The sequence below is a fragment of the Mustela nigripes genome, chromosome 4, assembly GCF_022355385.1.
Source record: "Mustela nigripes isolate SB6536 chromosome 4, MUSNIG.SB6536, whole genome shotgun sequence".
Classification (NCBI taxonomy): domain Eukaryota; kingdom Metazoa; phylum Chordata; class Mammalia; order Carnivora; family Mustelidae; genus Mustela; species Mustela nigripes.
Genome location: NC_081560.1, coordinates 41,439,231 through 41,461,840, shown reverse-complemented (window position 1 = coordinate 41,461,840; position 22,610 = coordinate 41,439,231). Strand labels below are relative to the sequence as shown.

Below are 22,610 nucleotides of genomic sequence, written 5' to 3'. Positions count from 1 at the left end.
CTTTAGTTTTAGTAGCCCCACCCCACCCCCACCAGAATGTTCTTACCAGTGATTCATTTTTTAAAAATAAAGAACCTTGAAGTTCTTGACTCATGGCTTTATTTTGGCCACCTTAAGGAGGCTTTTCTAAAGCGATTCTCCCTCACCATAACACTAAGCTTTAACTAACTAACTAATTAATTAATTAATTAAAGATTTTATTTGTTTATTTGACAGACAGAGATCACAAGTAGGCAGAGAGGCAGGCAGAGAGAGAGGGAGGAGAAAGCAGGCTCCCCGCTGAGCAGAGAGCCCAATGTGGGGCTCGATCCCAGGACTCTGAGATCATGGCCTGAGCTTAAGGCAGAGTCTTTAACCCACTGAGCCACTCAGGTGCCCACTAAGCTTTTAAAATACATTTTATGGAGCACCTGAGTGGCTCAGTGGTTAAACATCTGCCTTTGGCACAGGTCATGATCCCAGGTCCTGGGAATGAGCCCCACACTGGGCTCCCTGCTCAGTGGAGAGCCTTCTTCTCCCTCTCCCTCTGCTGCTTCCCCTTCTTGTGCTCACTTCCTTTCTTGCCATCTCTGTCAAATAAATAAAAAAATCTTAAAAAAGATATATTTTATTATGGAATAAATACAGTCTCTTACAAGTGAATATACAGTCTCCCCTTTCAGAATTTCAAGATTGTTTCTGATGAGCTCATTTATTAGGTTTGTATATTTTATCATTGAGGATTACACTACAATAAATAATATTATAGTACCCTTGTTTGGCATGCCCTTCAGTTAAGTACTATGTTACAGTGTTTAAACTATAATGAAAAGTTTTGATCTAATGAAAAGTTAATGAAATTTTGCATATGCTCTCATTGTTACTCTTCCAATATTCTGAGAAATTTCCTTTGAAAAGACTTGGCTTAGTAGAACTGATGTATGTGTTTTGTTTTTTTTTTATAGTTGAAAATGGTGAACATTGTGATTTTACAATTCTAAGAAATATGTTGATAAGGTAAGTTTGAACAATGATGAAAAGTGTTTTTCTTTCTGAAAATAAAGTTAGAATTAGATTTACTTTTTGACTTCTATAAATATAGCTACTTGAAATTGATACCTTCATTCTAGCACTAGGTAAACATTGCTTGGAGATAGCTTGAATTATTTTGCAAAGGTTTTTAATTGTCAGCAAAAATACAAAATAATGTGTGTTATTGCTACAGATGTTTGGGAAAATGGGTCTGTTTATTGTTAATAGTAAAAGAGAGAAGGAAAGGAAGAGGCTTTTGCTCTTTCATGTGAAAGATTTAGGAAAACTGTGGAAGGGAAGGCTAGATTTTGAGTCAAAAGCTAGACTTTGAATGTTAAAAGGTACACGGCCTGGGAGCTGGCGAGAGGGGCATTTTTGGTACTGAAACACAGTGACCAAAACTGATCTTCCTCCTAGGTGAGAAGACATTACTCCTAAACTGTACTTTGTGCAGCTGATGAAAGAGAAGGAAGCTTGTGAGATGTGAGACTAGGACATGAAGCTAAGCCTGATTAGAGGACTGGGACTTGAATTAAAAAAGAAACAGCAAAGAGGAAACCAGAGACATTAGTGGGCAAGAAACAGAAAGGGCATCAAAATGAACTTTAGTGTTTTCATGTTGAGATAAATTCCTTCCTCTTGCCATCTCATAGCCCTTTCCCCATTTCCCTCCACCCCCATCTTGCTTGCTTCTCCAGGCCCCCACCACATATTCCCTTCAATCTCCAGTTTCCCAATACACAGGAGTATCTTTATCTGTTTGGAAGTATTAACATGCCTATTGATATTTGGAAGTTATGGAACAGTAAGGTTATTCTTACAAGTGGCGGGGTGAATTTAAGTGAGTCAAACTGCTTCCTCAAGAGGTACACTAAATATCAGAGTAAATGTTGAAATCAAAGAGATTGCCGTGTTATAAGTCTTTCTTAAAGAAGCTTATAACCAGGTATTTTTGGTAGGAAGTAGATGATAGGCTTGATTCAGCAATTGGGGTTGCCAGGCCTCACTCAGTGAGAGAACGGATGCAGATGAAAGGGAGGTCATCTGTCTCAGCCTTGAGAATATAGCATTTCATTTTCTATTATGAACTGTTCCCTTTCTCTTCCATTCTTAAGATGTGACTTCAAAAGAACTCATAATTGCTTACAACAGTATATATGTAGGGGATGTTTTTAAATATTACTTGTCAGTGCATTCTCTCTCATACTGTTCTTTTCCTCAATTTTAAATCCCCCCCGCAGCTTGCCCAGTGCTTGACACAGTGGTATTCTATAACTTTGTCTTGCATATTTTTTAAATATGCTGCAACCAGTAATTGCCTGCATAGCTAAAATCCTGTAGAAGGGGAGGCTAGGTACTGAGCCAGAAGCGAGACTTTGAACATTTGAAGGTTTATAGCCTGGCAGCTTGTGAGTAGGACTCACTAGTATAAAAGGATTACAGAGCAAATGGACCATTTCTCGCAGGAAGATTAAGCATAGGAAAACTGCAAGACAGTCGTGCATGTATGAAAATACAAAAAAATTCTGAAGTTGCATAATAGAAAACAGATATGTGCTATGAAATGAATACTTAGATGTATTAAAAGAATTCAGAGTAAGTCGTATATTTCATGGAGTGAGTCAGATAAAGGATTCATAGAAAAGATGTCAACATAGGATAAATACAGTCATTCAGTGATGATTGTGAGATTGGGAGTGGTCCTGTTTAATATTTTTATTAATGAATAGGATGAAGACTTTGCTTTCAGCTCCTTAAGGTAGATGTTTAGATGATTTTACTTAATGAGAAATTTATTTGTTCAGTTTGCTGTAGCACATTTGTTTTTCTTTCCTAAAGCATAAATGTTCACTTACGCTAGGTGGTTTTGCTTTGCTTCTTCTCACAAGTTTTCATTTATAGTTCTTACATTTAAGTTTGTAAAACATTCTTGAAGAGTATTATAGTCTGAAAAGGAAAAGCTTGGGGCACCTAGGTGTCTCAGTTGGGCATCTGCCTTTGGCTCGGGTCATGATCCCAGGATCTTGGGAGTTAGCCCCACATTGGGCTCCCTGCTCAGGCGAGGGCTCCCTCTCCCTTTCCCATCTCCCACTTTCTGTCTCTCACTCTCTCACAGATAAATAAATAAAGCCTTAAATAAAATGAAAAGCTTAAGAATATTTTATCACTTTTTCTTGTAAGTTTGGATTGAGCCCCGCATTGGGCTCTCTGCTTGGCAGGGAGCCTGCTTTCCCCTCTCTCTGCCTACTTAAGATCTCTGTCAAATAAATAAATAAAATCTTAAAAAAAAAAAAAAGAGTGGAGGACTTAGTCAAATCTTAAAAAAATAAAGTGAAGCATGTAAATAAGTGGAAATAGAGCAAAAAAATCAGAAGTAGGTAATTATAAAGGGTATTTTAGTGAAAGGAAAAAAAATCTTTCATTGTCTGAAATGTTAGATGGCATTAACAAAAGTTGCTTAAACAATGAGTAAGTCCACCTTATTTTTATTTCATGCCTTTTGTATTTCAGCTATTAAATGCTCCACCTCAGGTCCTTTAGTGATTCATTGTTGAGGTAATCTATATGTAAAATTACAAAATACTTAATTTATACTTACACAGTTATTTGTTTTTATTCTCTACTTAGAGAAGGTGGTAACAGTAAATTTATTCCAGAAAATCAAATATTTATCTTACTTCAGCTTTAATACTTCATTACTGGTTAAGGACCCATTTTTTTTTTTTTAAGATTTTTTCTTTTTTAAATTTATTTATTTGACAGAGCATAAGTAGGCAGAGCATCAGGCAAAGGGAGAGGGAGAAGCACACTGAGCAGAGAGCCTGATGAGAGGCTCAATCCCAGGATCCTGGGATCATGACTTGAGCTGATAATGGCAGATGCTTAACCAACTGAACCACCCCGGTGCCCCTTAAGGTCCTATTATGTGCTATCTGTATCAAGAGTACAAGAAGTGATGGCAAAAATGCTTCTTATAAAAGGGAGCTTACAGTAAAACTTCAGAGGTTTTATGACCCTAACCCAAAAAATGGCTGACAACCGAGGAGAAAATTGTCACGGATTAGAGTGACTTGATTTCAAGGCTGGAAAGAGAGCTTTCAAAGTAGGAGCACTCTTAAGTTTGAAGAGTCAGTGACAAATTAGCATGAGCTATTCAGTCTCAGCCAGTTGGATATGCTAGGAATAAGGAGCTGCCTGACTTGACTGAAGTGGAAAGGGATAGTGGCCATGGAGAAGATAAATTCATCAAGGAACAGAGCATAAATGAAAATGAGACTTGTTGGAAAACACAGACTTAAAGTACTCCATCGGATGAGTGAACTATCAGAGAACTGCTTGAAAATGTCTGTTAATAGGAGATAAATTAGAGTAATTGAAAATCACATTCTGTTCACAAAGGGAAAGTAATAGCAAATGTTTTCTGGATATCAGAGAGAGTAAAAACACAGTACACCTCAGGGTGCCTGGGTGGCTCAGTCAGGTAAGTGTCCGTCTGACTCTATCTCAGCTCAGGTCTTAATCTCAGGGTCATGAGTTCAAGCCCTGTGCTGGGCTCCACATTGAGCTTGAAGCCTACTTTAAAACAAACAAGCAAACAAAAAGAAACAGTACACTTTTTTGTTTGTTTCCTGTAAGGGAGGTGGAGGATGGTGGAGGCAGGCATGGATGGTATGAGAAAAGGGAGAATCGGACAATACAGAGTACTGCCCCTCCAGGTGTGTCCTTTCCCTGATTTGGTAAAGGATATCCTAGAGCAGCTCAGAGTGTCTTTGGCTTCTAGAATCTTCAGGGAATGAGGAAATGTCTCATGTTTCTTGTTGTTTATTTCATGTATGTGTTGATTTTATATATGATAGAAATACATGAGTAAAATTCGTTTCACTGAACAGTTTAAAGAAACAGATTTACTCTAAATTATTTTCCTCAGTGTGAGTTCAACTTACGTGATCTAAAGTGTTCCTGTGTGTTACCTTAGTTAAAAACTCAAATAATAATAAAGACAACCAGTTTCTTACAGGTTTTAAGAGTTTCAGCAAGAGCGAATCTCCTTTCTCTAGTAAAATAAAATATATAGTATATACTATATACTATAAATACTTTTCTGAGGAAATGCCATCCTTTAGTAACTGCTTTGAGAAGATTTAGAACTCTTAAACTCTCATTTGGAACCTAACAATCCATTGGTTTCAAGTTTAGCGTGTTGTATCTTGCTCTGACTTGAGCATAAATGAAGATAGGAATTCTCTTCCTTAAGAATAGTCTTTTGCTTGTTTTAAGTCTAGAGTTTTTGTTTTGGTAAAGTTTTGAATTAAGTCAAAGCTTTTTTCATAGAAGCAAACTGTTCATATGTTATTTATTTATGACAGAACACACATGCAGGACTTGAAAGATGTCACTAATAATGTCCACTATGAGAACTACCGAAGCAGAAAACTGGCAGCTGTGACTTATAATGGAGTTGATAATAACAAGAATAAAGGGCAGCTTACCAAGTAAGTATACATTATGTCCTCCAGAAAAGGTATCATTTATGTAGTAATCATATTGTTTCATCTTCATCAGATTCTTCTTGGCTACTCAATAGAAAATTGGGATAATATTCTTTATGCACAATAGCTGAAATTTATTATTGTTAAGCTTTGTTTTGGCAGTTTTATATTTTACTGTTTGTCACAGGAAGTGTTTTATTCCTTAGGTGAAAGCTATGAATTCTCTTCTGGTCATTTGCCATCATGTTTGTACACCACACATTTAATAGATCCCCAATTAGAAATCAAATGGCTCCTTTTGCAAATACATTTTTAAAGTTTTTATTTTATTTCCAATTAGCTAACATACAGTGTTATATTCCTGTCAGATGTACAATACCAGTGATTCAACAATTGCATGCATCACCCGGTGTTATCATGAAAAGTGCATTATTTAATCCCCATCACCTATTTCACCCAACCCCCCACTCACCTCCCCTCTGGTAACCATCAGTTTGTTCTCTGTAGTTTAGAGTTTGTTGCTTGGTTTGTCTCTCTCAGTCTCTCTTTTATTGTCTTTTTCCCTTTGCTCATTTGTTTTGTTTCTTAAATTCTTCATATGAGTGACATCATGAGGTATTTGTCTTTCTCTGACTGACTGACTTTGCTTAGCATTATACCCTCTAGCTCCATCTCTACTGTTGAAAATGGCAGAATTCCATTCTTTTTTATGACTGAATAATATACCCCTATATATTTTTTTAATCCATCATATGTATTACTATGGACATGGGTGTCCATCTATGGATGGACACTTGGGCTGCTTCAGTATCTTGGCTGTTGTAAATAATGCTGGTATAAATGTAGGGGTGCAAGTACACTTTTTTTTTTTAAGGGAAGAGAATGGTTACAACCTAGATCTCTTAATCCATTTTACTTTTAAGATGAACATTCTATACTCTCTTTAAGGAGACTACAGAGCTTTTACCTTTTGTTATGTCTGTTTTGAATAAACCATTTTAGTAGCAGAGTTTTCAGTAACATTGTAACGAAACAAGGAACAGGACCAAACAAAAGCAATATTTAGGTGACTGTAGTCTTGGTTACCTTTTCCTTTCCTATTCTGTATTTCTAGGGAGTAAATTAGCTTGAGTTTAGATTTCTTCTCTTGGTTGTTAAGGTAGGGTAAATGACTGACAAGTGTGTAGCTTTACCCTCCTAAGCTAGTATATATATATATATATATCAAGCTATGGTGGTTTATGGTGGGGTAGGAAAATGAGATGTATGAAGAGGGCTGTGAGTAGGCCTGTATAATTCTTGGTAACAGTACCTGTGCTCCGTATTTCCTTTATTAGGAACTGTTAAAGATCATAAGTGTTATGCAGACCATTTTAACAATGTATGTACATTTGTAGTCAGATGTTATCTACTATTAGAGGATAATCCTGAAGGATCATCTGTACCAATAATGAAGAGGGCAAGTTTTGTAAAGTAGCAGTATAGTACTGCTACTTAAAAAAAAAATAATAAAAACTTATTTGGTTATAAGATTCAGCATTCCTTATAATGGAAAAGAAGAGTGTTCCTTTTTTATTTTTCAGTTATGTCTCCACAATGGCTCAGATTCCAGAAGAAAGCAAACAAAGCATTAACAGTGACTGGCAGTCACAAACAGTTCTCTTTTAAAACTGATCTTAGATCTAATTCTATGTTTATTTCCTTCTATATTTTTCTAATGATATTGGAGTCATAGACTTTGAATTAGATTTCTTCTCATACTGTTACTTAACTTTTAATTTCTCCATATGTTATTAACATGCTTATATTTGAGGAACTTTACTCATCAATTCCTAAGTTTTCTGGTTTCAATGATCTGCAAGAGATTCTGATTTAGTAGATGTGGGATGGACCTGAGAGCTTGCATTTTTAATAAGCACCCTGTATGGTTTTGATACAGGTGATTCGTCAGTGTATGCTTTGCAAAATGCTTACTTTTACGAATTTATTACTGCTGTTTTAAAAACTTATTTGGGGGGCACCTGGGTGGCTCAGTGGGTTAAGCCACTGCCTTCGGCTCAGGTCATGATCTCAGGGTCCTGGGATTGAGTCCCGCATCGGGCTCTCTGCTCCACAGGGAGCCTGCTTCCTCCTCTCTCTCTCTGCCTGCCTCTCTGCCTGCTTGTGATCTCTCTCTGTCAAATAAAAAAATAAAATCTTAAAAAAAAAATAATAAAAACTTATTTGGTTAATATTTCAACAATGTTTTTATATTTAAAATACAAGATTCTATTTGAAGTAAGATCAGTGCATGAGTAAAGGACTTTTATCTATCTCTTTTTAGCAAAATTTCTATCAGGCAACTTTATTTAGCACAAAAACATAAGGATCCATCATAGTAAATATTGTTCATAATTTCCTAATCCATTTTAAATGCATTTCACTAGCTTACAGACTTTTTAACTATTTAAAAGAAAAACATGAGTGGTTAAAGCCACCAGTAATTTTTATATGTGAAAAGGAAATGTATACTGTCAGTTCCTATTATTCATTAAATGTGTGCAGTTAATGTTTGATTTTTTCCTTCTACACATTTTTTCATGTCCTACAAATAATTATTTGTTTCCATATTTCAAATATAAGGCTTTTAAAATAGTGTTATTGAGGTATTTCTGCTATTAGATTCAGAGAAAAATAGTAAACCATACAATGTTGTTAAAAATTCTTTTGAATAAATAGAATTCCAGTGTGGTTTACTTGAGTTAAACTATCTAACCCAGGTAGAAATGTAAAAAATAGAATACTATTGGAAATGTGTTTCTTAATGAGATGAATCATGTGCAGACTTTGTCTATGAAAATGATGAAAATGTTTATACTGCTAAAAAGCAAATTGCTCTAGGAGTTAGTATATTATTTTGTGTTAATAGTAAGTAGAAAAGTATCTTTAAAGATTGAACCAAATGGAGAATGGCATGATTAGAATAGATATTGATATGATATTACATTAGCTTTTTACTACTTTATTGAATAATTTGCTGAATCTGGAAGAAGTCACTTGGAAGTTTTATCTATTGGTTGTATCTTATATTATCTTGAAAATGTTAGCAATTTCAGAAAGCATTTCAGCTGTGTGCTATAAGCTAAGGATTCCTCCCTGAGTAACTGAAAAGAATGGTGATTATTTAAATATGTGATAAAAGTAAATGTGAGTTTAGGCTTCTTAGTGATATTCTAGTTGTATTGCTCTCAAGGGACTCTTCCCTCCATAGCAATGTGTCCTTTGATAATACTGACAGGGAGAGGGTGAGGTTGTTGGGGGGTTTGGAATGGAAGAGGTAGGGTCATTAAACAAAAATTGCCACTTGTCCAACCACCTCCCTCTACTATGAATCTGAACTCAGAACATCCCTGCATGGACCCAAATACTGCATTTCTAATATCACAGGTAGCCCTTAATAGAAGCATGTTTAATATTGGGAGATACAGACACACTGTGGGATTATATTATAGTACTTTGATTAATCACTGAAGCAGATTGCTCTCCTGTCACCTGGAGGTTTTCACACCTCCAGATACACCTGGCACAGTGCATCTCAGATAAGGGCTGGTTAGGAGGGAGTAGGTCTTCCTTCTATAAAGTGAGAAATGGGCTATCTGTAACTTGGAAATTTTCAGGCAGATCACTTTAGGCAAGACTTTGTATGGAAGTTGAGGATCTGGACATTGAGTCTCTTAAAATTGCATGGTCTTAAGTAACTCTTGGAATACTTGATAAATAGAGACCTCAGTTTGAAGACCACGGACCTAGACAATCTCTGGTCCTTAAAAAAAGAAAGGTGGTTATTTTATCACTTTGTGTGGTCTCTAAATAGCATCTGCAGGCAATTTGAGGAAGAAATAAAATTGATCATAAAGCCATTTATCTACTGATTGCTAGTGGACCTGTTTTTTAAATTGCCCTCATCTAATATTTATACATATACAAATCCATTAAAAATTTAGTTTTATTAATCTTTGAATGGCAGTTTATACTCTACAAACTGTTAATCACAATTAAGCGCTAGGTAGTAAACTAGGTCAATGAATCTTTTTATCTTTTTTAAAGATTTTATTTATTTATTAGAGAGACTGAGAGAACGAATGGCAGGGGAAAAGGGAGAAGCAGACTCCCTGCAGAGCAGGGAGCCTGATGCAGGAGTTGATCCCAGCACTCTGAGATCATGACCTGAGCTGAAGGCAGACACTTAACCAACTGCTGAGGCAGTTTTGGATGGACTGTAGAATAAACTGAATAGTGGGTAAAGATATTTGGTTTGTATATCTGAAAATGTGCCTTTCTGTTAGGTTAGTGGTCCTAGAATGATTTTATTGTAGAAGGACACTAAAACAAGATTTAGACATCACATTGTACATCTTAAATTTATACAATATTATATGTCAGTTATATCTCAGTAAGGCTGGAAAGAAACCAAGGCGTAGATTTGGTAAAAATCTGGAAAGTAGCTGAGCATATCTCATCAAATACTAATTTGCCTCAAGGCCAAATCTGGAAGATGGCATTTTTCTAGCAGCTATTCAGGTATTGTCTGTATCTGGCAAAGAAAATATCAAGTCACCAATTTAAATACTTGTTAAATCTTCAGGGAGTGTCTATCTTGTTCATCCCTGACTAGAGAGTATGGAGGGTGGTAGGCAATTGGAAGTGAAGAAAGGGAGGTGAAGTTTCAGATCAAAGAAGATTCAACAAGGGGTTGTAAAGGAAAAGGAAGAAGAATTAGCAATATCCAGATGGTAGAGATCTCTTAAAGGAAGGTGACCCTCCAATAAGGAGAAGGTTAACCTACTATTATTTATTTATTTAGTATTGGTTTTGATAAACCTGCTTCTTCAAGTTCTTCCTTCCTTGGTCTTCTTTTGTATTTTTTTACTTAAAATCACATTTGATTGACGACTCTTTTATGAACTGCTGTCTATCATTGGCACCAGTTATGACAGTTGGTATCTTGTTCCAAGTTGGGCATACCCTTTCCCATATGTTTTCTGTTTTGTATAGTTTTCTCCATCTGTAAGCTTGGGGAAACTTTTGTGGATAACAGATTCCTAGAAATGACTGAAAATACAGGTTTCCAAAAGCTGATTCTCTGCACTCTTTTGGTACAATACAGTTTTCATTGAAAGAGAAATAAAGACAATTTTCTGAAATTTTCCGAAGTTTTTTCAAAAAATTATATTTATTCAGTTGTATCTTTTACTGTTTGTTAAAATGTCCTTTCATGAAAATATAATGAGTATTGTTTTATGTTTGGCTCTAATGCTTTCACTTGGCAAAATGAAGTGTTGGTATTTTTTCCCAAAATTTTGGAAATTTTTATTGCTCTTTGAAATCTAAGTGAAATTCCTTTGAAAATTTTTGTATGAAAGTTGCTACATGTCTGTGTACATAGTGGCCTTACTAACCATTGGAGAAAAAGTATGTGAATGTGTTTGCTTAATGTGTTCTTCAGGAAAGAGCACACATAATCTAAGTGAAATGTGGTTGTCTTCTGTTATACTCAAAATGTGGGTTGTATAACACAACCGCTGTTAGAACCTTTCTAGGTCAGCCTTGTGTGGTCCTTGTTATGATTTTGCTATTTGACACATGAAAGGGTGAGTCATCTGGTGAGTTTCAGGAACTATAACCCTTTAAAGTGATCCCGAAGGAGTTATGTTAAATCTTTGTGGATTTAGGCGAGATATGCAGGTTATGTTATACCTTTTTGTTTCTTTTTATTCTTTTACCTGGCCTTTTCATTTCTTTGGCAGAGTTGCTTTAAATTTCTTAGAGAAGTTTAAGTTTATAAGCTTTAGCCTATCTATGTGTGTAAAGAAGTTTCCATTAAAAAGCAGTTAGGCTATAGTATTAAATGCTTTTTGCAGCTGTCTAGTAAAAAGTTTTATTTGGAAAAAAATGTTTAATGTGATGAAAAAAATGACCCATCTTTGTGTTTTCCACATTATAAGCATAAATTTGTATTCCAGTTTTTTAAATAACACTTTAATAAAGATGACTAGAAATGAGGGGCTAATTTAAAAATTAAAGGGATTTGAAAGATGTGTACTAGTGAGAGGCTTTAAAAAATCCATTTAGGCATATATATATGACTATCTTTTTTAAATACTGGAATATCATTTCGTTTGGTCAGGAGTCAAATATTTTGGCAAGGCTGAACAACTTAAAGTATCTCGATATGAAATTCTGCAAAATTTTTTTTGAAAGTACACATATTTAAATAGGTCTAGAAATCTGAGCAGGCTCTCAGAAGATAATTGCACAGCATTTTATTTTCATAATGATTTGGTATAGTAATTACTAATAGAATTTTGGGAAAGAAATTAATTAGCTTTAATGAATTTTGCCATAAACTTAATATTTTAGGGCACAGACCTTAATTACTCAATTGTGAAATCTCTGAATTTGCCTTTAATTGTTGCTTTTAGTGTGGTTTACTGTAAGTGTTCTAAGTCTCTCTTTTTTGTTCTCTTAGATATGACACAGTTGAAGGCATGTAAGTCTTTGTTTCCCAAAGACTTAGGCAGGTTTATGATGTAGAGATTTTTAATATTTAAATTTTGACTTTAAAAGCAAATTTCAAAACATAGCCTATTGTCTGGAGTCTTCTCTTTTCTTGGAGTTCTTTAAATAAAAATCAAGATGACAGTGTTTACTTTGGGTTAGTTGGTACCCTTTTCATGAGCAAATTATATGATAAATTCTTTATATTTAAATGATTGCCTTCTCCTTCCAAGGATAAAATTAAATAAACATTTTATAGAGTATTATAAATAAGAATATAAAATTTTAAGATCACTCTGAAATTCTCTTTTATTTAATATATTTACAGTTTCGAGCTGTGTTTTCAAATTGCAACAATATTATTGGATAATCTCTCTTGCTTAAACTACTCAATTAACACTGTCAACTGAAAAAATAGTTATTAGATTATTTCTTTTCTAGAGTTTAAAATGTTTTGAGGGGTGGGAGAAGTGAGGTTTATAAAAGACTCAAAGTCTAACAAAAGCTTTGGACCTTCTCACCAGAAAAATGCTTGCATGGACACACAGATTGGGTATGTCATTTCAGGGGATTCATTCAGAGTTCTGCCAAAGAGATCAGAAGCCCCTATATTAAAAACATCTGCCATGAAGATGAGAACTATGTTATCAGGAAGGCCCCGAACTTTTAATAAAATAATGATATTTATATTTAAAAGTTTATTTTAGTTGACCTCACTTTTTGAATGCAGGTTTTTAAGTTAATATTTGGTTTAGTTTCATTTTCAGAACCTCTGATTAATTGCTTAATTGTTAAAATATACTGCAGGTTTGTAAGTTTACTTTTGGTGAAGAAATATCCTTTAGTTAACATTTTATTCAAATTTACACTAATTGCAAAAACAGATCTTGATCACAGCATACTTCATGTCTTTGTCCTCCCTTTTTGCTAAGAAAAATCAGTAGCCAATGTTCTGTCCTGTTGCTCTTATTTAATATATCCCATCTGGCTCTCTAGTCCTCCTCCTTGATACAGAAGAAGAGTGCTGTAAAAATACTTAGCTACAATAAAGAAAAAAAGAATACTCAGCCTCATTAGGAGAGAGGTCTACCATAATCAAAGTATGTCACCTCAGGATTAAAGTGACTAACCTTAGAAGTTATAGGTGAAATCCAAGGTCTGATTTTGTTTTTGTTTGTAAGCCATGATTTAATTTCTTAAAGTGCTTTACTGAGATAAAATTCACCAATTTAAAATGTGCAATTCAATGGTCCCATCAGTGGTCAAAGCCTGTTGATGTGAAGGCAAAATAAACATGTTTATCAACAAAGTCAGAAGAAGGCATGTCTCTTTTAAGTTGTCTTATGTGTTGAATCGTTTTCAAAGATCCTCAGGGAGCACAGGTTTCTTTCCTCCGTGGGACTATAGTGAGTTACTGATATTTTGGCATTTATTTTTGTCTCTTTAAGTATACTATCCTTAAGATAATACTCGTTTGCAATATTTTCCAACATGAAAATTTTGATCAAAATTGTGTAGAGATTTCAGGGCACCTGGGTGTCTCTGTTGTTAAGTGTCTGCCTTCAGCTGAGGTCATGATCCCCAGGTCCTGGGATGGAGCCCCACATTGGGCTCCCTACTAAGTGGGAAGCCTGCTTCTCCCTCTCCCACTCCCCCTGCTTTTGTTCCCTCTCTTGCTGTGTCTCTCTCTGTCAAATAAATAAAATTTAAAAAAAAAAAAAAAAAAACAAACAAAATTGTGCAGAGATTTGAGCCTGTGGACTTTAATGTCAGTAGAGTGAAATACTTCATTTAACTATGTTTATGTCTGTTTTCCGGCATTTCAGAAATAATTATCAGCATATTTATTTGCTTCTGATTCTCTCTCTTATATATCATCTGTGTGTGTTTTATCACCAAATATTTTTTTAAATAAAACAAAAAGGACAATGAAATATTTGAGTTACATGGAATGAATTTCATGAGCAGTGAAATTACCGTAAATGGCCTGGAAATTCTGCATACCTAAATGAAAAACTTTCTAGGGATTTATTGGTAGGTAGTATTTCCAACATGGTGATTTAGTTACTAAAATAAGTTTGATAATGAATCTTGGAACACTGAAAAAATAAAATAAAAAATAAAAATAAGTTTGAATTAGTGTTAATTAACTTAAAATTGTAATGTCAGTAGTTGTTACAAGAGATTATAACACTTAGGAATTTATAGAGCTAAAAATAGTCTACATGTATTAACTTCATTAGCTTGGTTCTTTTTTTCATATTAAAATTTTGTTTAAAGTACAAAATTAAATGATTTTCTTCTCGTTTTCCATTTTGTGAGTATAATTTGGGAATGGTTCCTTTCCATTTTCCTTCTAAAGTTTATGTCATCTCTAGATTTGATACACACTAGGTTAAGAGAAACATTCTGCTAACAGTTTTTTTTTTTTTTAAAGATTTTATTTATTTATTTGAGAGAGAGAGAGTGAGAGAGAGCATGAGCGAGGAGAAGGTCAGAGAGAGAAGCAGACTCCCCGTGGAGCTGGGAGCCCAATGCGGGACTCGATCCTGGAACTCCAGGATCATGACCTGAGCCGAAGGCAGTCGTCCAACCAACTGAGCCATCCAGGCACCCCTTGTTTTTGTTTTTGTTTTTTAAGATTTCATTTATTTATTTGACAGACAGAGATCACAGGTAGGCAGAGAGGCAGGCAGAGAGAGAGAAAGTGAAGCAGACTCCCTGCTGAGCAGAGAGCTGGATGCGGGACTCTATCCCAGGACCCTGGGATCATGACCTGAGTTGAAAGCAGAGGCTTTAACCCACTGAGCCACCCAGGCACCCCAATAGTCTGGTTTTTTTTTTTTTAAATATCTATTTTCATAATAATTATTTGTTAGAGATCCAGGTTTAAATATAAAACTTTATGGAAGGAAGTTCTAGATTATAAGTATCTGTAAATTGTAAAGCTTCTAAAGAATTTTTAATGCATTTATATATAAAACTTCAAATCTATGTTCTGTGTCATTTAAGATGGTGTTAGAATAATTGAAAAATTATTCTCAAACACCAGAATTTAGTAGTGGAATTCAGCATATTATTTGTTTTCATCACTGTTTCAGAGTTTTGTATTGAATTAGTATTTTGACTTCTGATGTTTATCCTTAATGTTCACAACAGGAGCCCTCTTGCACAAATGGAAGAAGAAAGAAGGGAGCATGTAGCTAAGATGAAGAAGATGGAGATGGAGATGGAGCAGGTGTTTGAGATGAAGGTCAAAGAAAAAGTTCAAAAACTGAAGGATTCAGAAGCTGAGGTAATCAGCCTAACATTTTCATCTTGCAGACACATTATTTCTTTTTAAAATAATAATATCTTTATTAGTATAGATAATGAAACTTTTCTACACATATTTTCCCAAATTTAATATAATGCCCTAACGTAATAAGATGGAGAAATAAAAGGAAACACTTTGTTTATAATAATATATACTTCAATATGTAAGTGGCCATAAATATTGTTAGGAAGATATAATAGAATACTTATGATGAATTATCAGTTTTAATGAACAAATTATGAGAAATGAAATTATAAACTATTTCCTGTATTCAAGGTAAAAAGAGTAAAGATCAAGGGTTTTGGGTGGTTGTAAGAATAAAAGCTTGTAGGAGAATTATAATAATAAATCAGAGTTATTTGCATATGAATGAGAAAATGAAAGAAAGAACTTTAACTGAACTAAGGGCTTGCCAGGATAAATTATAGACCGCCAAAGAGGAGAAAATAGAAGGAAGGTGATATTGTAAATGAGTTGGGCATATTTGTAATATAGTGTCAGAGTAATTGCCATTGTTAGCACATTGGTAGAGTAGTGACAAAGCATCGCAGCAAGCTTATCTACTACTACCTTGGATGTTGAGTCATACATTTAGTTTCTATAAATTAAAAAGACCTGGAAGACATTTCCTCACACTTCCTTCAAGAAGTGAAAGATGGAGGAAAAAAACAATAACATGAGAATTGAGTAATAGTTGGCTTGATAGATATTAATATGAAATATTTTTTAAATGACCTTTAATGTTAAAATTCAGTGAGATCCTTGTGTTCATATGTGGCTCCGTTAATAATATTTGTATCTAAGTATATTAAAAGGGGATTTAGGTCTATTTTGTTTATGTTCTTATGGTTGATCTCATTGCTTTTGTAATTCTTGCATAAAATGCTGAAACCCTCTTTGACTAAATAACCAGAAGTATTTTAATCCACTAAATAGAATGCATGGAGTGAGTAAAATATTGAGTAATTTGGAGGAAATATTTATATTCCACATTAGATTACTCTCAAATTACTAGGCTTTACCTTTGATCTCTTACTTTGAAAAAAAAAAGAAATAGACAGCCACTTTGTTGTTAAATTTGTCATAAACTTAATGCAGCAAAGATAAGGAATACTTCCTTCTGGTTTGAGACTGTAAAGCATTGCAAGAATAGGATCCCTAGCATCTGTTATTAATAAGATGACATTTTAGAGATTAAGTTTAGTCTTTTTACTTATCAGCCTTTTATTGATTCTGTCCATTTGAGTTTTTGCCCTTTCACTAACGAGTGAATAATCCGGAACATCTGTAATAGAGGGGAATAAAAACAGGAATAATTGAGAGTCTGTATTACCTCTACACTTAGATTTCATTGAAAATCTAAAAGTAGTTGAATTTACATTTGCCATAGACATATTTTAGAAACTGCTCCTAAGAGTAAATGTTATAAACAAATAATTGTGAAACTAGCTGAAAAATCCTTCAAGAGTTTTATGATTTTTGTGAGTGGTGATAACAGTTTTGAGAAACTTTACTCTTTGAAGGATGAAATCTTTCTTAGCATTCGAAGAATCTGTAAAGAGAACTGCCAAGTTTCCCCTAATACTGTAAGCCACATAAATATATAAAGTATATAAATATTTAAGTATATAAATATTTAACCTTGTGTAATACAGTTTTTTCTCTAGTTCATTAGTGTTAGAAATGTTTCTTTAGGGCACAGCTGTTAATATCCATCAGCACAGTGCATCAGGCACAGTAGTAAGCATTCTTAATGTATTGTGTCATTAAATCCACACCATAACCCTATGAGGTAGGTACTATTGTCCATCTCCCTTTGTATACATAAGAGGAAGGATAAAATAACTACGTCAGTGCTGCATATTGTTGTAAGTTGAACCCATTAAGTCTTTAAGTTTGCTCTTAATCACTAGATAAGTCCACAGTCATGTATCCACAGTTTCAAATCCTAAATCTTAATAAGCTCTGAAAACTGTAAAACCAGACATAGAACTAATTGTTTTATTCCACTTGATGTGAATATTATAAAATTTACTGCAAAAAATAGTAATGTGTTTGATACTAAGATAAGTGCTATCCTAGGTAGCCCAGGAGGTGTTTTATAAATGTAGTTTATATACTTTTCTAAGTAATAATGCCTTTCTAAAATCTGAAAAAGTCAGAATTTTGTTAAGACATCTAACCCCTGACAGTCCTTTGAGAGGGCTTGTAACCTATACTTCTTGCCTACATGTAGTTAACACAAAAGATACTTCTATGTAACAGAAATGCACAGATAAGGAATGATGAATACCTGTGAACTTAACTACCCAGCTTAAAAAATAAGACCTCATTAGTTCATTTTAACATTCGTAACTCTCCCCTATAGTAGTTCTCTCCCTCCTTCTCTGAAGTAACTGTTGTGAATCACGTGTTTATGATTCCCTTGCATTTTTTTTTGATAACTAGAAGCATTTTCCTGTGTTCCTATTTTTATATTTTCTTAGCAATTTGCTTGCTATAATCAGGAAGATGGTATCTCAAATTTGACTCATGTTTGTTTGCATTTATCTTAGATGGTTTTGTAGGAATTGCATGAACTTTTTGCAGTAAGAATAATTATGAAGTCACTCTTCGTAGTTTACAAAATAATTGAGAAAACAAATTATATATGCAGAATTTTACTATCATCCAAATTTAGGATGTTAACTCACTGATGTAATATGATCATTAATAGAATATGATTCCTGGACATCTGAAGGTTGAATAGTTTTCAGGTATTAAGTGTATTTAGATTCAACCTAATTTTTTTTTTATTGGTGTAACTATTTTCTTCAGAAACAGGTTGACTAGTGCCTAAATGAAATTATTTAAGGAACCATTAGATAAGCTCTTTGTTTCTGCGGTTACTTTGCATGAGTGTTTCTACTTCTAAGCCAGCATTCTTTACAGCATTAATTCTCAATGTAGGAAAAATACATGCACTGGAATCACTGGGGTGTGTTGAAAATGCAGATTTCTAGTCTTAACACTCAAAGATTCTAATTCATTATGTCTGGGTGAGGTCCAGTAATTTGTATTTTGAGCAAGCACTTTTGGTGATTTGTATGAAGACTAACATTTGAGAAACCACTGCTTTATAGGAATTGGGGAGGATTACTGTGATCTTGAAGCCCTTTAAGTCCTTATGGACCTGCTTTCTTTCCACTTGTCTCAGCTTTCTGAACTTGGAATGAGGAGACCGGTTCAGTCCTGTTTCTTCCAATATTCTGGCTAGTGATCTTGGGCAAGTGACTTACACTCTGCGACTCTTTGTTCACCTGTACAGTGAGGACAGTGATGTTTTCCTTGTCTTGTTTCTTCATGCTTATGGGTAGTGATGAGATGATAAAATAAGATGAGATGATAAATAAGATAGAATATGTCCATTGTAAAGTTCAACACAACTATAAACTTGTAGCATTTTTTTTTTCCCCATTTCCCAAAATTACTCTCTTGGGTCACTGGCCTTTAGGGTGGCAAGTCCTACAGAAAGAGAAATCCCAGACAACACTTTCCAGGTGGTATTCTGAATTTATAGCATAAGAACTCAGTGCTTATTAACATTAGAAAGCCTGGGTGAAACATACTTCTGCTCCTGATATCTTAAACAGCTTTATTTTACATATTGTGCTGTGATTTAGCTCCAAAGGCGCCATGAGCAAATGAAAAAGAATTTGGAAGCACAGCACAAAGAATTAGAGGAAAAACGTCGTCAGTTTGAAGATGAGAAAGCAAACTGGGAAGCCCAACAACGTATTTTAGAACAACAGAACTCTTCCAGGTAATTCATATCAGATTCCTAAGAAATATGTATATTAATGTTTTAAGGAATTATTATCTTGTTTATTTATTTTTAAAGATTTTATTTATTTATTAGATCACAAGTAGGCAGAGAGGCAGGCAGAGAGAGGGGAGAAGCAGGCTTCCTGCTGAGCAGAGAGCCCGATGCGGGGCTCGATCCCAGGACCCTGAGATCCTGATCTGAGCCGAAGGCAGAGGCTTAACCCACTGAGCCACCCAGGCACCCTGTCTTGTTTATTTTAAAAGACCTTACTCAGAGTCCCTGGGGGGCTCAGTCAGTTAAATGCCTGCCTTCTGCTCAGGTCATGATCCTGGATGGAGTCCTGCTTTAGACTCCCTTGGCTCCTGAGCACTTGCTCTCTCTCAAATAAATAAATACTAAATAAATAAGTAAAGACCTCACCCTTTGTCACCCAAGCACAATTAATTTCATGGATGAATATTTTTAATAGATGGATGCAATCTGTCTACTCTAACAGTATTTCTTTTCATTACAAATATTTTCCATGACATAACAGGCTTCATAATTATGATTTCATATCTTCATAGCATTCTCCCTAAGTGACTTACCATAATCAATTTCTTATCTTCTTTCTTCAAGTATTGGACAAAATAGTTGTGTTCGATCATTGGCAAGCATAGAAAACACTGCTACAAAGATCTTTTACACATGTAGAGATATGTTTTACCCCCTAGTTGTACTGAATTATTTCTTTAGGATAAAAGTTATTTCTTAAGATAAAATTTTGGATATCTAATTCCAAATACAGCTAATCAGTTACTTGTTCTTAGTTTACACAAAACTCAGTAATATTTGTACCTTGACTTGTTCTTTTTCTTGTTAGTCCCATTAAAAACTGAAAAGTTGTATCCCTATAAGAATTCTACAGGGGCGCCTGGGTGGCTCCGTGGGTTAAAGCCTCTGCCTTCGGCTCAGGTCATGATCTCAGGGTCCTGGGATCGAGCCCCACATTGGGCTCTCTGCTCCTCGGAGAGCCTGCTTCCTCCTCTCTCTCTTCCTGCCTCTCTGCCTACATCTCTGTCTGTCAAATAAATAAATACAATCTTTAAAAAAAAAAAAAAGAATTCTACAGTTTGCCCTCACTGCTAAATATTTTCAGGGTTAAATACTTGTTTTGTAACATTGTCCTTCTATTAACTTTTCCCCTGCAAAGAGGAAAATCTATTGGTAAAAGCAAACATAATGCAAAATTCAAATGGCAGTAAAAGAAAAGGATACTGTATTTGATGTCAGTTGATATTTTTCAATTTGCACTATTTCATTTGGAAAGAATTGTTCTCATGCATTAAAAATGGGTTTTTGTCCTATTTTTACTGTTTATCCTGAAATTTGGTCAAATATTCGATTGTCTATTACAGATTTGCATTGTCCTCATTATGCACTTCTAAACCTTATTTTTATTTATTTTTTTAAGTTTTATTTCTTTATTTACTTTTGAGAAAGAGAGCAAGGGGAGGGGAGGGCAGAGGGAGAGAGAGAATCTTAAGCAGGCTCCACAGCCAGTGCAGAGCCCGACATGGAGATCAGTCTCACAACCCTTAGGATCATGACCTGAGCCGAAATCAAGAATCCAATGACGCTTAACTGACTGAGCCATCCAACCACCCCTTTTAATTTTTTAAATAAAAAAGTAGTGTTGTGAGGTGCTGGGTGGCTCAGTGGGTTAAAGCCTCTGCCTTCGGCTCAGGTCATGATCTCAGGGTTCTGGGATCAAGCCCCGCATAGGGCTCCCTGCTCTCTCTCTCTGCCTACTTGTGATCTCTGTCTGTCAAATAAATAAATAAAATCTTTAAAAAAAATAAAAAATAAAAAGTAGTGTTGGAAAAATCTAACACAGTTGTAGCTTGATTAGCCATTGATACTATCATGTATTGTCTGTAATGTTTATAACATGGCTACTCATTTTGATTATTTTCCTTTAACCATTTAGAACCTTGGAAAAGAACAAGAAGAAAGGGAAGATCTTTTAAACCCTCTATTGACCACCAGTTACGTATTAGTTGCCAATATGCCAGCTTGGACATCAGTGTTTGTTGGATCCGTTTGACCAATTTGCACCAGTTTTATCCTTAATGATGGATTTAACAGCATGACAAAAATTATTATTTTTTTGTTCTTGATGGAGATTAAGATGCCTTGAATTGTCTAGGGTGTTGTGTACTTAGAAACTAACAGCTCTAAGTACCTTTCCTACATTTTCTTTCTTTTTTTTTGTTTTTGTTTTTGTTTTTTGTTTTTTTATTAAACAGATGTCTTCAATTTAATGCAAGAAAACATTTTACTGTTGTACAATCATGTTCTGGTGGTTTGATTGTTTACAGGATATTCCAAAATAAAAGGACTCTGGAAGGTATTCATTGAGGATAAATTGCCATAATATGATGCAAACTATGCTTCTCTATGATAATTATAATACAAAGGTTCCATTCAGTACAGCATATACAATAATGTAATTTAGTCTAACACAGTTGACCCTATTTTTTGACACTTCCATTGTTTAAAAATACACATGGAAAAAAAATCCTATATGCTTACAATGCACCTAGAGCTTTTTTATAACAACCTTTTTTTGTTTTATTTGTTTGTTTTGGATTCTTTAAATATATGTTATTCTCATTTAGTGCCCTCTTTAGCCAGAATCTCATTACTGCTTCATTTTTTAATAACATTTTATTTAGGTATTTTCCATATATTGACCCTGCTAAAAATAGAATATAGCATCTTTCATATGGTAGAAACCAACAAGGAAACTTTCCTTTAATTCCCTTTTTACACTTTATGGTAAGTAGCAGGGGAAAAATGCATTTATAGATCATTTCTAGGCAAAATTGTGAAGCTAACGACCAACCTATTTCTACCTATGTGCCGTCTCTTTATTTTACTAGAAATGGGAATCATGGCCTCTTGAAAAGAAAAAAAGTCACCATTCTGCATTTAGCTGTATTCATATATTGCATTTCTGTATTTTTTTTTGTTTGTATTGTAAAAAATTCACATAATAAACAATGTTGTGATGTAATAGAGTGTGGGCTCTTAAATATTTTACAGCTGATACGCAAAACTAGAATATATTTGGGTAGAAACTTTTCAACTTGAATTTGCCTCCTCCACAATTGTAATTCATCTTTTCTCTTGCATGTTTATTTCATTTGGAATGATTATGGTTTTCTAATTTATGAGATATATAGTATCTCTACTCATTACTATCTCATTAATATGTTATTCCTCTGAGAAAAATCCCAATTCATTCACTTTGGGTAAACTCTTATGTCCCTGGAAACTGAAACTTTTAACTGGAAAGAAAGTGGTATAATTTCACTATGTCAGATGATACAGATTTTAACATAATGCTTTATGGCATTTTAAGTACAATTAATACAACCAAGTTCATTACCATAAAAAATTTCACTAT

The 22,610-nt window shown here is 34.4% G+C and overlaps 1 protein-coding gene across 2 annotated transcripts in view; it reads left to right on the top strand.

The window, feature by feature from the left end:
* Nucleotides 1-22,217, top strand: part of SEPTIN7 (septin 7) — a 109,850-nt gene extending 87,633 nt beyond the window's left edge. For both annotated transcript variants that reach the window (XM_059396580.1, XM_059396581.1), the window contains 5 exons: nt 945-996; nt 5,379-5,504; nt 15,198-15,333; nt 19,017-19,156; nt 21,129-22,217. In XM_059396580.1, the coding sequence (XP_059252563.1) occupies nt 945-996; nt 5,379-5,504; nt 15,198-15,333; nt 19,017-19,156; nt 21,129-21,168 (494 nt within the window). In that variant the 3' untranslated portion in view covers nt 21,169-22,217. The remainder of the gene's footprint in view (nt 1-944; nt 997-5,378; nt 5,505-15,197; nt 15,334-19,016; nt 19,157-21,128) is intronic.
* Nucleotides 22,218-22,610: the final 393 nt, after the last annotated feature.